General features: G+C 41.1%; 1 protein-coding gene across 1 annotated transcript in view; it reads left to right on the top strand.

The window, feature by feature from the left end:
- Agbl2 (AGBL carboxypeptidase 2) overlaps positions 1 to 14,538 on the top strand; it is a 34,147-nt gene extending 19,609 nt beyond the window's left edge. The window contains exons 9-17 of the mRNA XM_076844383.2: positions 499 to 655; positions 1,863 to 1,989; positions 2,286 to 2,386; positions 3,705 to 3,835; positions 8,018 to 8,084; positions 9,332 to 9,454; positions 9,947 to 10,054; positions 12,371 to 12,448; positions 14,365 to 14,538. Of these exons, the coding sequence (XP_076700498.2) occupies positions 499 to 655; positions 1,863 to 1,989; positions 2,286 to 2,386; positions 3,705 to 3,835; positions 8,018 to 8,084; positions 9,332 to 9,454; positions 9,947 to 10,054; positions 12,371 to 12,448; positions 14,365 to 14,538 (1,066 nt within the window). The remainder of the gene's footprint in view (positions 1 to 498; positions 656 to 1,862; positions 1,990 to 2,285; positions 2,387 to 3,704; positions 3,836 to 8,017; positions 8,085 to 9,331; positions 9,455 to 9,946; positions 10,055 to 12,370; positions 12,449 to 14,364) is intronic.
- The last annotated feature ends 1,144 nt before the right edge of the window (positions 14,539 to 15,682 follow it).

Genomic DNA, 15,682 nt, shown 5'->3' with positions numbered 1-15,682 from the left:
CAGAGTTGCTTTACCAATGAGATACATCCCCAACCCTTTTTATTTTATTTAGTTAGTTAGTTATTTTGAGACAGTGTCGCTGAGTTTTTTTTTTATATTTATTTTTTAGGTGTAGATGGACACAACACAATGCCTTTATTTTTATGTGGTGCTAAGGATTGAACCGGGTCCCACCTGTGCTAGGCGAGCGCTCTACCGCTGAGCCACAATCTCAGCCCCTCACTGAGTTGTTTAGAGCCTCACTAAGTTGCTGAGGCTGGCCTTGAACTTGGGATCCTCCTGCCTCAGCCTCCTAAGTTGCTCCATGTGCTACCACACCTGGCCTGAGAGCATGTTTTCAGCAATGAATGGGGATAGTGTCCATTGGAGGCCACTAGCATTGAGATTTTCTGAGGAGGGAAGGTATCAACAGCCATACTCCTAAAAGAATCCAGATGATCCTGGATTGTTTGCATGCATTTGGAGGTCCCCTGAGTCCTTTGTTTGCCCTCTCAACAGACTTCTTGAAGAAAGAGAGGTTCTTTTATATTGTGATTTTCATGGTCACAGCCGTAAGAATAATATCTTCCTGTATGGCTGCAATAACAACGACCGGAAGTACTGGCTTCATGAGCGAGTCTTTCCTTTAATGTTAAGCAAAAATGCACCAGATAAGGTAAGCACATGAGGTAATTTTCTGTCCATTAGACTTAGGTACAAGGGAGCTTACTGCTTCCTAGAAGTAGTGTTTGGTAAATCCCAGCAAAATAGATTTAGGAATTGCTCTGTGTCCATCAGTCAATGGAGGAAAAAGTGTGATATATACACACAGGGGAATGTTATTCAGCAATAAAAAGATTAAGGTGCTGATATTCTAGGGTAAGGATGAACCTTGAACACATTAAGCTAAGTGAAAGAAGCCAGACACAAGAAGCCACTTAACATATGATTCCATTCTATGCAGTGTTCAGAAGAGGCAAATTTAGAGACAGAAAGTGGTTCAGCAGGGCTGGTGGAGGAGGGTGGAATGGGACATGACTGCCATTGAGTATTGATTTTCTTTTGTGCATGTGTGTGTGTGTGTGCAATGCTGGGGATTGAACTCAGGGCTTCGTTCTACTACTGAGCCACATCCTCAGCCCTTGAGTTTACCTTTGAGGTAATGAAAATGTTATAAACTTCAATTATGGTGATGGTTACACACTCCGTAAAATATTGAATTGTGCACATTAAATGAATGAATTTTATGATGTGTGAGTTATATCTTAATAAAAATGATTTTTTTTAGCTTTTGGTGCTGGCAACAACTCGGGGCTCATTCATGCTAAGGTTATGCTGTACCACTAAGATACACCCCTAGCCCAAGCTCAGTTTTTGAAATTTGCTCTTGATTATTCCACTTGGGCATTAGTTGAAACTCTTGTGGGCAAAGTTATCTATCACCTTTAATCCTGTTGTTGGTGAAGTAAGCCAGTATTCCCAGTTGTCCTAGGAACCCTAGTCCAGCAAAATGCACATTGGTGGAGGGGAAGAAGAAAGGGAGGAATGGGCAATTAAGACTGAAAACAAAAAAAAAAAAATGCACTCTCTAGCCTTTGGAGGATCACGGTCCATGTGCAGTGCTCTGAGTGGTCCTTCAGAGGAATTCTGTTCAGTTTTGTTCACCCTCACCTCCCTGACTGACATGACCACAGAACTCCTCCTCCCCCACCCCCTTAAGACTATCGACATCTCCCAGAATTAATTATGTTTTATCGAACATACTTTAGGAAATAATGTATATAGACAACCAAGGGAGCCATTCTTGTTTAAAAAAATGAATTTTTGATGTTAATGAATATTTGTCAGTTTATAATTAACAGAGAATTTGGATTTCTCTTTAGTTTTCTTTTCATAGTTGTAATTTTAAGGTCCAAAAGTGCAAAGAAGGAACAGGAAGAGTAGTGATGTGGCGAATGGGAATCCTAAACAGCTACACCATGGAGTCTACCTTCAGTGGGTCTACCCTAGGTGAGCTCTCCTTTGTAGATCATGAGTCACCCACAGGGGGAAGCCACACACAGCACCTGGGGAGATAAGGCCTGGGATTGCTGGGGAGATAGTGATTTAGAGGATTTCCTTGTTTGGTCCTCTACTGAGTTTGAGTACTCTGCATGTGAATGTGCAATACAATATTTAAAAGTATTGTATTGTTCAGAAGCATATTGATCTAGAATCAGAGGTGGTATTTTTTAAAGTTATTCATAAATTAGATTTCCATTCAATCCTTAAGATATAATAAGAAATGTTTGTGGATTTTTCTCCAGGCAGTAAAAGAAACATTCACTTTACTATTGAGGACCTGAAGTCCCTAGGTTATCATGTCTGTGACACCCTTCTGGATTTCTGTGATCCTGACAAAACAAAGGTAAAAAATGTTTTTTCAAGAAACATGGTGCTTTTACTGTGATCAATTTCAAAGTCAGTACAGTGAGATTACATGTGTTCTTTATTTTCATCTTAATATTTTTTGAAGCTTTTATATTTAAGGAAAATTTAAAAGCCCCAGCCTGCATCGTTGTCAACAAATGGTAAGACCTCATCATCCTCTAGAGGTGGAGACTGTCCTTTGGCACCCCTTTCCCTCACTTCTGGCCTTGCCCATGGCAGCACCAGTTCTTACTTTCCTTTCTCCTATTTCAGAAAAAGAGCAACTTGGTACAGGTATTTCAGAAAATCAGTGTCCTTGCTCTTCTCCCAAAGTAACCCATCTTTTGTGCGTGGGTGGACTTTATCCTCCTCTTCCTCTCCCCTCAACTGTGGTGTTCTCAAGCCGCCCCTCTTCTAAAACACAAAGACTTCCTTTGGCCTTGGTTCACCAGTGGGTTATTTCTATCTCCCTAACTCATCTCTCATACCCCTTCTGAAATGTTGGCTTGGTGTGCACCATTCTGGATACAATTGTTTAATAAAAAATAAAAGGAAAATCTGGGGGTTAAGGGTGCAGCTCTGTGATGGAGTGCTACTTGCTTCTCATGCACAAGGCTTTGGGTTTAACCCCCAACACTGTAAGAGGAAAGTAAAATTTGTCACAGCATGGCCTATTTTAATCTCTCTCCTTTTTTTTTTTTTTTTTTTTTTGGTACTGAGAATTGAACCCAGGTGTGCTCTAGCACTGAGCTAAATCAGCCCATTTTGTTTTTATTTTGAGATATAGTCTTGCCAAATTGCTGAGGCTGGCCTCAAACTTCCCATCCTCCTGCCTCAGTCTCCTGAGTTGCTGGGATGACAGGCATGCACCACTGTGCCTGGCTTTAACTTTTCTTTTTGATTGCTTTTTTTGTTTGTTTGCTTGCTGTGCTGGAGATTGATTCCAGAGCCTCCACAAGTTAGACAAGTGTACTTGGCTGTGCCCCCAGCCAAGTCATCCTTACCATATGCCAAAATCTAAACAACTCCATTCAAACTTTTTCTTCTTTGCTGCTCAGAAAAATGAAATAAGTCAGACCATTGCATTATTTAAGAAGTTGGCCATAGCCAGAGAAAAGAGGCTAAAGCAGTGCTTGTATTTTCTGCCCTAAAAATACTTCTATTTCTATAACTTATGGAATTTATCTGTTAACCTGTCCTTAGTAGCAGGGGTTGCAACTTAACTCATCTTTTTCCCCCTTTCAGCATATACTCAGGAAATATTTGATGAATAAATACATAGATGATCAAAAATAGTTCTTTTTTCACTGTCACAGTTTACTCAGTGTCTAGCAGAACTCAAGGAACTCTTACAACAGGAAATCCACAAGAAATTCATTGAACGTGGAGAAGAAGTGAATTTAGAAGGAAGTTGGAGTGACATCTCTTTGTCTGACATTGAATCCAGGTAATAAATTTCATTTCAAAGAAAAATAAGTTTTATATAGATAATATGTATAATACATTATATATATAAAATATATATATATATTTATATATATATATTTTGTTGGTTTTGAGCTTCAATAATAACAGACAGAGGAAATCATATCCTCAGTTCATGGCACACTTAAATATACTTTATTTCTTCAGCAGTTACAAACTGAGCACATGTCCATGCCAGCCTCTGTTCTGGGCCCTAGAAATAAACAGGGAGTTGAGCACACAGTTTATGGAAGGCGTTGGAGCAATTGTAAAGCCTTTTTTCTTGACTCCATGGGATATAGGAAGTCTTCAGAAGGTTTTGAGTAGAGGAGTGTCATGATCTGACTTAGGTTTTAGTTTCAACAGGAACACTGACTGCTCTGTGAAAAATGGACTGTGATGCTCTCTTGCAACAATATAAGTGAAAGGTGATGGTGGCTTAGACCAAGGCAGTAGTATGGTTGAGGGAGAGGTGTGTGAATCGTGACTGTACTGGGATTCTAGATTGAAATTACAAACATTAGAATTTGCTCATGATTCCCCCCACCCAAGTTTGCAGTCACTTTAATTTGGTGCTCTTAGGAGAGGGCAGATGGCAGTAGTGAATAGGGAAGGTGGTGCTTCCAGAGCCCCCCCTCTGGGGGCTAGTCAGTCCCATCCTCCAATAGTTGAATATCATTGGGGCCAAATGATGTTTGCTCCAAGATTGGGAGGCTGTTGGCCTCTTGGTGTTTCACAAGTCTCTCAGTTTCCCATCAGGCCCACTCTTGCATCCCATAGTCAGGCAGATAAGTCACAAAGGAACTGACAAAGACCAGGATGATAGAGAAGCCAGAGAAGATCACCTGAGTGTTCCAGAGACTCACAGCAGGACCTTTGTCATAACTATGGGAGTCTGGATTCTTCTCATAGAGGTTTTTGTCCTCAGGATCTGGGTCCTCCCGCCAGTGTGTGGTTATTTCTGGTGTCCTCTTTCTCACTGAAGCAGATGGGGCAACCATAGCTCTGGAGGAGCTGGATTCCCAGCAAACGTGGACACTCAGTCTAACCTCCATGAAAGATAGTGCTTCTGACTAACCAACCACACACACACACACACACACACACACACACACACTCTCACACACACACTCACACACGTATTTCTTTTTCTTTTTGGTTGTGCTGAGGATTAAACCCAGAGTCTTGCACATGCTGGGCAAGCACTGTACCACTGAACCATGCCGCCATGGTTTCCACCTTCCCTTTCACACTCTGCTACTGCCACACTGGCTTTCTCACTCTTCCTCAGGCTTGCCAGGCCCTCTCCAGCTTCAGAGACTGAACTAATAATTTTTTTAATATTTATTTTTTAGTTTTAAGTGGACTCAATATCTTTATTTTACATTTATGTGGTTCTGAGGATTGAACTCAGTGCCTCAAGCATGCTAGGCGAGTGCTTTACCACTGAGCCACAACCCCAGCCCCTGAACTAATAATTTATTATGCCTAATTCCCCAGATATCCACATGACTAATCCCTTCACCTCTTTCAGGTCTTCACTTAATGTTACCATTCTCTCTCTCTCTCTCTCTCTCTCTCTCTCTCTCTCTCTCTTTTAAGAGCGAAAGAGTGTGAGAGAGAATTTTTCAATATTTATTTTCTAGTTTTCGGCGGACACAACATCTTCGTTTGTATGTGGTGCTAAGGATCGAACCCGGGCCGCACGCATGCCAGGCAAGCGCGCTACCGCTTGAGCCACATCTCCAGCCCAATGTTACCATTCTCAACGTGGCCCACATTCCTTACTCTAATCCTGCAACTTGCTACCCCTATTCCCACTTCTGTGCTCTACTTTTTTTTATATATAGCATTTATCACCTCCTGTCATTTATCATTTAAAAATCTTTATTGTGTCGGTTGTTTCTTGTCTTTCTCCCTAGTAGGCAGTAGAGGTCTTTATTTTGTTTACATGTGTCTCGTGTGCCTGGAATGAGGCCTGTTCTGTACCTAGCAGAGGGAGAGTTCGGTGAATATTTGTTGAATTAATTTAGGATGCAGGATCTCACTTCTACCCTGTAGTATCCCCAGCTCTTTCGAGAAGCCCTCTGTGGGTGAGTATCTCACAGTGTGCAAGAATACCTTCTACTCCAGCTTACCGGCCAGGGTGCCTTAGGCTGCCCCAGCTCCTTTAAAAGATTGCTGGGCTGAGGGCTGGGGTTGTGGCTCAGCATGCATTAGGTGCTGGGCTCAATCCTCAGCACCACATAAAAATAAAATAAAGATATTGTGTCCACCTATAACTAAACAATAAAACATAAAGAAATAAAAGATTGCTGGGCTGGGTTTGGAGTGCTATAGTCTGCACTCTGGCCCATGGAGCACAGTGGAAAGGGCTGGCTTTCTATCCGTTCTATGCGGCACATTGAGATCTGGACCCTAAAGCAGGTTTGGCTGAGTCTCATAAATGTTTTCTTAGAAACCTTAAACCAGACCGTCAGGCCAGGTAGGGTTCCCCATTAATCACATCACCCTTTCCACTCTTCCTCAGTCCTTTGCCTCACTCTCCAAACCCACTGCAACAACCCCTCTCCACTTTTAGCCTCAAAAACAAAATGTTCCTTGCATGTCAACACATGGATATAGAGCCCAGGGGAATCAGCTCAGAAATAGCCAGACTCTCCACTGTTGCTGGCTCAGTAGGGAAACTGATGAAGTTAAGAAGTATTGAAAACAGCTCGGCTCAATGTGCACACCTGTAATCCCTCAGACTTGAGAGGCTGAGGCAAAAGGATCACAAATTTGAGGTCAGCTTCAGCAACTTAACAAGAGCCAGTCTTAAAATAAGAACTAGAAAAGGGCTAGAGATATAAGTCAGTGGTATAGTGTCCCTGGGTTCAATCCCCAGGTTCAGAAAAAAGAAAGAAAAAAAAATTGAAAACAGTTTGCTGGCTTCTGTGGCAGGAAGCCAGATAACACAAGCCTCCAGAGGGCGCCACCTGTCCATTCTCATGACTGTGCAGACAGGCAGGCTGGGAGGGTACAAGCCCAGTTTGAGTTTACTGTCTATATGTGTACATACATGATTTTTGACGCTCTTTGGGATATACTATTTCTAATGCTTTTATCTCCCTTGTTAAAATTTTCTATTATCTCCAAAAGGAACTTCAGATTATTAGTAGAGCAAAGGCTTGACTGGATTGGAAAAGCCTCATGAGAACAGGGAATTGGAAAGTAGATCACAGAAGACAGGGCTTTCTTCCTGCTGTCTTGCCATAGGGCTCCTCGGGGTGCACTGGGGGGTAGGGTGGAAGGAGGTGCTAAAAGAATGAAGGGCTGGGCAAAAGAATGATTTTAAATCTTGTCTTCCAATGAGGTCTGACTTTTGTCCCTAAGACACTTAATATTTGGAGCCTTTATCAGAGCTATCAGTTCTAGCCAATCATACCCCAGGAAAGGCAAAATATAATGTGACATTCAAGTAAAGGACATGATGAATGAAGGAAGAATTGATTATCTGAGACCCCATTCATTCTATCACCTGTAAAAGAGAGGAGGGGACAGTTTGTGGAGAAGACTTTAGTCTAGATATGTGTCTAAAACTTTGGAAGGGAGAATACTGCCCTGGAGCTGGGGGTCATCAGTGGAAGAGTGCCTTCTTAGCTGCATGAGGCCCTGGTTCTTTACCCAAGCGGGGAGAAAAACTATTTCCTGGTCTGTGGTCAGTAAACTGTTAGATTTCCTTTTCTATATATTCAACACATTTTTACAGAGTGCCTGGTAGGATCCTGACTTTCAAAACTAGTACCAGCCAGACAGGAATGAATGAGGAAAAGCCTCTGCTGTTCTCTGGGGCTGCACATTGAGAATCCTGTGGCCTCACACCCTCTGCAACTTTGCGCTTTGGACCAGTATCCCTTTGTCACATGGATTGTGAACTCCTTGGTGTAGGGGTTCTGCTTCACTCCTCTGACTCCTCTGTGCTAAACATACTGCCTGGCATACAGCAGGTGTTCAGAAGGAATAAATGAATGTGCTTGTCAAGAAGATTTTATAACTAGTGCATAGACAATACAGCAAATAGTGGACTAGACATCTAATCCCATGTGGCTGGTCTGGTAAATCTTAGACATCCTGCATATGTTAATAACAGCTATTTCCCTTTCTTCTTTCCATCTGGAACTAGCACCAGTGGTTCTGACAGCTCCCTCTCAGATGGTCTCCCTGTTCACCTACTGAACATAGTAGATGAGGTAAGATTATGTTGAGTTTTATACCTAGGAACTAGCAATCTTTAAAAAAAATCATGCCATTCCTGCATAATTTCGTGAGTTTTCCAAAAGTCTTAATATCTACAGAAAATATAGCAATAGGGCTGGGGGTGTGGCTCAATGGCTTTGCCATACCTAACATAGGCAAAGCCCTGGGTTCCATCTCCTGAACTGCAAAAAAAAAAAAAAGAGCAATAGGGTTCTAACTGGGTCACCCGGCCCTAGAGTCTTTTGTTTTGTCCTTTACAACTTTTTTTAAAAAAAATATTTATTTTTGGACACAATACCTTTATTTTATTTGTTTGTTTTTATGTGGTGCTGAGGATTGAACCCAGGGCCATGCATATACTAGGCCAGTGCTCTGTCGCTGAGCCACAAACTGAGCCTTTATTATAATTTTAAAAAATGGAGTTGTAGATGGACAAAATGCCTTTGTTTATTTTTATGTGGTGCTAAGGATCAAACCCAGTGCTTTACACATGCTAGGCAATCACTCTGCCACTGAGCCCCAGCCCCCCTTTATAATTTTTTATGCTTAATTATTAAAGCCACTTTTTGGTAACAACAAAACTGAATCTTTCCACCACACATCTAATGATCCAGACCTGACATATTGCCATAGTCATCTGATTTTATCTTGTAAATCATAGATATTTGGTTATTGATATAAATGCCCCTTTGGCAGTATACCTGTAATAGTGGAATTCAGGTGTGTTAAGTAAAGAATAGCCTTTGGTAAGAAGATAACCATTTGCTTATTCTCCAAGCCAACAACGTGAGGGCCACAACATTTTGGGGTTTTGAGTTTTTGTTGTTGTTTTGTTTCTTTGGTACCCAAAATTGAACCAAGGGATGCTCTACCACAGAGATGAATCATGAGCCCTTTTTAATTTTTTAAAAATATATTTTTAGTTGTGGATAGACACAATACCTTTATTTTACTTATATTTATATTTTTATATGGTGCTGAGGATCAAACCCAGTGCCTTACGCATGCTAGGCAAGCATTCTACCACTGAGCTACTTAGGGTCTTGCTTAGTTGATGAAGCTAGCCTTAAACTTACAATCCTCCTGCCTCAGCCTCCTCTGAATTGCTGGGGATTACAGGCATGTGCCACTGCACTCAGCTCCCACATTTTATTTTGACCGTTGTGTGACGAGTGCCTTGAAAGGGTAAGCATAATTCTGGAACCCCCAGTGAGCAGTTTCTCTGTACTTTCTGGAACAGTTGAATCAAAAGATGATGTCTAAGAAGAAAAAAAAGAAGCCACTTCAAACTAGGAAACAGCGAAATGAGCTACATCAGAAAAATAAGTTGTTGCCAGAGTTCAAGTTAACAGAAGATGCCTCCGTAAGAAAGCCCCGATGTCTACTCTGCTGTCTGGTTCCTGATGTTCCAGAGAGGGAGCAGGAAAAAATCTGGTTTAGTTTACTCTAAACCAGAAAGAGTAGGGTTTAGCAAGTGGGGGGACTTTGTATTTTGGGTTCTCTAACTATTTTGAGTAGGTTTCAGCCATGGCCCACTGATCCTTTCCTACAGTCTGGTATAGCAAGTCTGGATTTTGACCAAGTCTAGATTTCCAGAGGAAAGAGGTGGTACTGGAAAAGAGGTGGCTAGAGCTAGTCCAGAGTGGCTGGGTAGCTGAGGGATTAGGCCTGGTCCAGGATAAGGACACTGGACAGCTCCTTCTCTATTCTGCTTCTAGATGCCACACCCACCCTCAACCCTCTGCTCTCCAAAAACAAAAATGCTTTCAGAGGTGGGAGTTTTGCTATTGTGTGCATTGGGTCAATTATCAATGAATCGATTGAAAAATATTCTCTTTTCACTCAATTCTTCTAGGACAGGGCAGAACTTGCTCCTACTCTGCAAAAACAGTCTACCTTTTACAAAACTTTGGAGAATTTCAGATCTTCAGCAATGAAAAATGAAAAACTAAGCCTCAGTGAGGTAATATTTTTTGTTTGACTCTGTCACACAGATTCTCTTATGTCTCCAGTTAGCATGTCTCTCACAGGGTAAAGAATACAATAGCCATTTCTGTTCCCTGTACCTGTTAGTGCCACTGGAAGCAGGGAACATAAAATTTGGTGTGTGTGTGGTGGTAGGAGGACAATATTGACACTGCTTTGTTTGGACACTGCTGAATTCTGTGTGTGTGTGTGTGTGTGTGTGTGTGTGTGTATTGCTGCGGATTGAACCCAGGGCTTTGTGCATGCAAGGCAAGCACTCCACCAACTGAGCTATATCCCCAGCCCCTGAATTCTAATATAAAATACTGGTGACTTGTGATTTCATGCCAATAACATAAGAACAGGCTGTGAATTCACCATCTATCCACCCCACTTAACAGATTTTATCATGTGAATATTACACAACAGGCCCTTTACTGAATGCTGAGAATTCAACATTGAATAAAATACCAGGAGCCTTCAAGTCTGGGGGTGATATTAATAACCAGTCAGGAATTTATTTTTTAAAAAATATTTATTTATTTATTTAGCTATTGGCGGACACAACATCTTTGTTTGTATGTGGTGCTGAGGATCGAACCCGGGCCGCATGCATGACAGGCGAGCGCGCTACCACTTGAGCCACATCCCCAGCCCCAGTCAGGAATTTATATCAGTTGTATGCAGTGACAAAAAACAGAAGAGAGGCACCCAATTTTTAGTACTTGAAATTTTTGTGACTATAAAATCCTTGGTTCTTTTATATATAAAAATAGGTTTTGGTACAATAGTAGCTAATTCTTAGTGGGTATGGTGCAGAAGCCCTTGCATGGAATGCCACCCTACAATTAACAGTGAGTGGTACAGTGAGATCTCATCACACTATACTGGGGAACCTCCACAGAGCATAGCCATTCCTGTTCAGTATTGAGGGTCATTTGATGTCTAGTGTAATGGTGGCAAGAGCACAGGTTTTGGGTCTGTATTAAATTCCTCTTCCATCCCCACAATTTAATACAGGTTGAGCATCCATCATCTGAAATGCTGTACAATCTGAAACTTTTTAAGGGTCAGTGTGACACCACAAGGGAAAATTCTGTATCACAAAACTTGTTTCATGCAAAATTTATAATATTTAAAAGTATTTCATAAAATTACCTTAGTGGGGGGTATGTGTATAAGGTGCATATGAAACATAAAAGAACTTAATTTTTCTTTTTCTTTTTTTGGTGCCAGGAATTGAACCCAGGGGTGCCACATCCCTAGCCTTTTTAAATTTATTTAGAGACAGGGGCTTAATAAGTTGCTTGAGACTTCTCTAACTTTCTTTTTCTTTTCTTTCTTTCTTTCTTTCTTTTTTTTTTTTTTTTTTTGAGAGAGAGAGAGTGAGAAAGAGAGAATTTTTTAATATTTATTTTTTAGTTTTTGGCGGACACAACTCTTTGTTTGTATGTGGTGCTGAGAATCAAACCCGGGGCGCACGCATGCCAGGTGAGCGTGCTACCGCTTGAGCCACATCCCCAGCCCTTCTCTAACTTTCTGAGGCTGGTTTTGAATTTGCAATCCTCCTGCTTCAGCCTTCTGAGCCACTGGGATTACAGGTGTGCTCACCACTCCTGGCTTAACTTCATTTTTAGATTTGGGTCACCTCCCCTAAGATATCTGTCGCATTATGTATATGCATATATTCCAAAATCAGAAAAAAAAAAATCTTAAATCTGAAACACTTCTGGTCCCAAGCATTTTTTTTTTCTGTTTTTGGATTGAACTAACAGGCACTTGACCACTGAGCCACATCCCCAGCCCTATTTTGTATTTTATTTAGAAATAGGGTCTCACTGAGGTGCTTAGTGCCTCGCTTTTGCTGAGGTTGGCTTTGAACTCGTAATCCTCCTGCCTCAGCCTCTTGAGCCAACTGGGATTACAGGTGTATGCCACTGTTCCTGGCTTCTTGGTTCCAAGCATTTCTGATAAGGAATGCTCAGTCTATATTCTGTGAGTTACATAACCAGCCAAGGACTCAGTTTTTGCATCTAAAATATTGGGATAATGATATCTTCATCCTCACTTATTGTGAGCATTAGAAGTGAAGCTATAAAGTACCTGGCATGTGGTAGCCACCCAATAAACATTGGGTTTCCTTTCCTTCTTTTCATTGACTTGTTACTCATTTGGGTCTTGCCTTTCTTTTTGTGTTAGAATATCATCATGAGTAAACATGCATGAATAAAATGCACACAAGTAATATATATTCAATAAAATCACATTCACATGGAAAATTTAGTGAGGATATGTTCATTTATTTTAAACACAGTTAAATGGAGGAGAGAGAAGCACCTCCATGGACTCCAAAATGACACTGATTCTACGTAAGAATAAAGAGAAAATGCAGGTACTTCACATAATATATATGTGCGTATACATATATATGTGTATTCACATACTGTGTGTGTGTGTGCGCGCGCGTATCAATTGCTGGCATATATATGGTGCATATATATATACGTACATACATACATATATGTGTACATATACCAGCAATTAAACGAGCAATTAATATTAGTTTTCAAATGTATTATGTGATTTGGAGGAATGATACTACTGTCCTTCCCAGATTTGTTCTGCCCAGGTGAACATCTAAGGCAGTTTATGCCCTTAGGCTACACACCACGTGGCCACCCTGGGACTTAGTCCACATGGTTCTCAAGGAACTGAGGAAGACCACCCAAATCTGAAAGCATGCTAACAAGAATTTAATTTTATTTTAACAAACATTTGGTAGGCTACCATTGTTTTGTAATTGTATGGCAACATGTCAGTTTAGATAGTGATAGAGAATACATAATGTAGCAGTTCTCAGCCCAAGGAGATGTCAGCAACACATGGGATGTCACCATCAGTTTCAAGGTATGCCTCACAGCCAGTGTTACCACTGGTCACTCAATCTGAGGTTTGTGAATGTCTTACTCCATTTCCGTTGTTATAACATAAGACCTGAGACTGTGATTTATAAATGAAAGAAGTTTGTTTAGCTCACAGTTCTGAAGGCCAGAAGTCCAAGATTGGGTGCATATACCTCTGGCAAGTGCCTTGTGCTACATCATGACATAGCGGAAAAATGGAATGGCAAGTGGGACAAGCAAAAAATGCAAAGCACAGGAGGCAGCCTCACTTTATTACAACCTGCTTTTGTGGTAACCAATCCAGTCTCATAAGAATTAACCTGGTCCCTTTCACAATCTCTCATGCACATTTACACGTGCGTGCGTATTCTAAGAGGGAGGAGAAAGAAGAGGGCATCAGCTAGTAAGCTACCCTTTCACATAGCCCTGGGTATATCTGTGGGAAGGTGTGGCTCACACGAGTCTGACTGTAACAAAGGTTGAGAATCACCAGGTTAACTTAGGCATACTAGACACAGAGTGGACAGTCCTCCCAGGGTGACCCTGCTGTTTTCCAAAGTCTGTTGTTTGGGAATTCCTGGGTTGATGCTCTCATTTACCTATCAGGGTCTTTAGGAGAACCTGCTTCTATGTGTGGGGCTCCTAAAGGACTGTAAAGACAAGATCCTCTATGAGTGACAGAAACTGAAGAGCAAAGAAAAGAGGTTTCAATGAAGTCAAATCAGAACATTTTCCAAGTGCTATGGTACATGCCTAAACTAAACAGGAGGCTTGCAGCTTTGAGGCCAGCCTGAACAACTTAGCAAGACCCTGTCCCAAAATAAAAAGTAAAAAGGGCTGGAGGTAAAGACTGGTAAATGAGGAACTTATCCTTTTTCCTCATTTAGCATTCATTTCACAAGGTCTGTAGGTAGCTAAATCCATATTCCAAAAATGAAATATGATAGTTAGATTGTGACAAGTAACCAAGGATTAAATTAAATACAATATATTGGATGAAAGCCATCCAAACCTTAATCTTTACTTAATTTGCTTAAAATTTCTAGTGGAATATTTCTCTATCAGGGATATGGGCATATCAGATAAACAGTTGAATACGTGGGGCAGCCATCTTGATGGATCAAGTTTTTCTCTTTGTGTAATGTTTCTAGACAACTTATGAAATACAGTCCCTCTGCTTCTTGGGGCAATTCAAGTGTTGCCTCTGGACCTTGACTTGGGTATCTGAGAGACTAGGACAAATGCTTAATTTACCTCTGCCCTGTAACAATGTTGACCACTTGGGTATGGGGGAGAAAACACAAATACTCGCCACTAATTCCTAGTAAGGTCAACCTGAGTCCTAACTGTAACTGTAGAATTTGCAAAAGAAAGTGAATTCAACTCTTCTATCTTGTTTGCACAGAGTAAGAGGCCAGGTTTTACACCATCATGCCCCCAAAGAGGAAGCACAGACTCCAGCCAAGAGTCAGCTCCAGGTATGAAGCCAAACTGGCCTAGGAACAGATATCCTGTCACAAAAAGAAGCACCACTGCTATGGCAGCATACCCATCCTTGCACGTAAACACATACCCGTAGATGTGCCTTGGCTGTGCCACACAGGCACTTCCTCAGAGTCTTTGGGTCCTATGCATTCTGTAAGGGGTTGTGGTGTGTTGTGCTGTGCATTCATCACACCACGACGACCTTACACTTTGTACTTACTTACATCACATGCCTGTCCCCAGATGCATCACTCATGCATTCAGTTATTTTTTCCTAAGATTTTTATTATGATGACATCTGTGCTCATGGAACTACCACACAGATAAACCTCATTTTTAACTAATAGATATGCTCTCTAAAATTAGCTACAAATCAATTTTAATAGATCAAATTTTGTTCTAAACATGTTTGGGGAGTGTGCTATGTTAAAATAAGCCTTGTGTCAAAGCTTTGAAGTGATAAACAATCAGACTATATGTATATCAGGTTTGCTCAAAGTGAGTTATTCCCACAGAGAGATAACAATTCATGTTTTACTCAAAATTTATTATTGCATATATTATGTTCAACAAGGTTATGTAAATTTTTTAACTCAATGATTAAAGTACTTTCTCTCTAACCACTTGTTTCCCTTGATTGGTTAACTGCATAATCTTATGTGAACAGATATCTTATTGTGGCAGTTTTTGTGCAATGGTTCCTCATGAACACCAAGAATAGTCTGCTGTTTTCAGCATGTTGTCTCAGCATGCTAGAGTCATATTAAAGAGGAGTCACTATAGCTTATAACAGGCTACCTCTAGTTTTGACTTTTCCTTTTACCTATCACTTTGGATTAAAAGTTTTCTAGCAGTGCGCAGTGGCACACACCTAGAATCCCACTGCCTCTGGAGGCTGAGGCAGGAGAATCTCAAGTTCAAAGCCAGCCTCAGTACCTTGAGAGACCCTGTCTTTAAATAAAATATAAAAGGGCTAGGGATGTTGCTCAGTGGTTAAGGGTCCCTGGGGGGGGCTGGGGATGTGGCTCAAGCGGTAGCACGCTCACCTGGCATGCATGCGGCCCCGGTTCGGTCCTCAGCACCACATACAAGCAAAGATGTTGTGTCCGCCGAGAACTAGAAAAATAAATGAATATTAAAATTCTCTCTCTCTCCCCCTCTCTGTCTCTCTCTCACTCTCTCTTTAAAAAAAAAAAAAAAAAAAGGGTCCCTGGGTTTGATCCCTTGTACCAAAAAAA

Source organism: Callospermophilus lateralis, chromosome 2 (genome assembly GCF_048772815.1).
Source record: "Callospermophilus lateralis isolate mCalLat2 chromosome 2, mCalLat2.hap1, whole genome shotgun sequence".
Lineage (NCBI taxonomy): Eukaryota > Metazoa > Chordata > Mammalia > Rodentia > Sciuridae > Callospermophilus > Callospermophilus lateralis.
The sequence above is the reverse complement of the archived record's forward strand: the minus strand, read 5'-3'. Positions and strand labels throughout refer to the sequence as shown.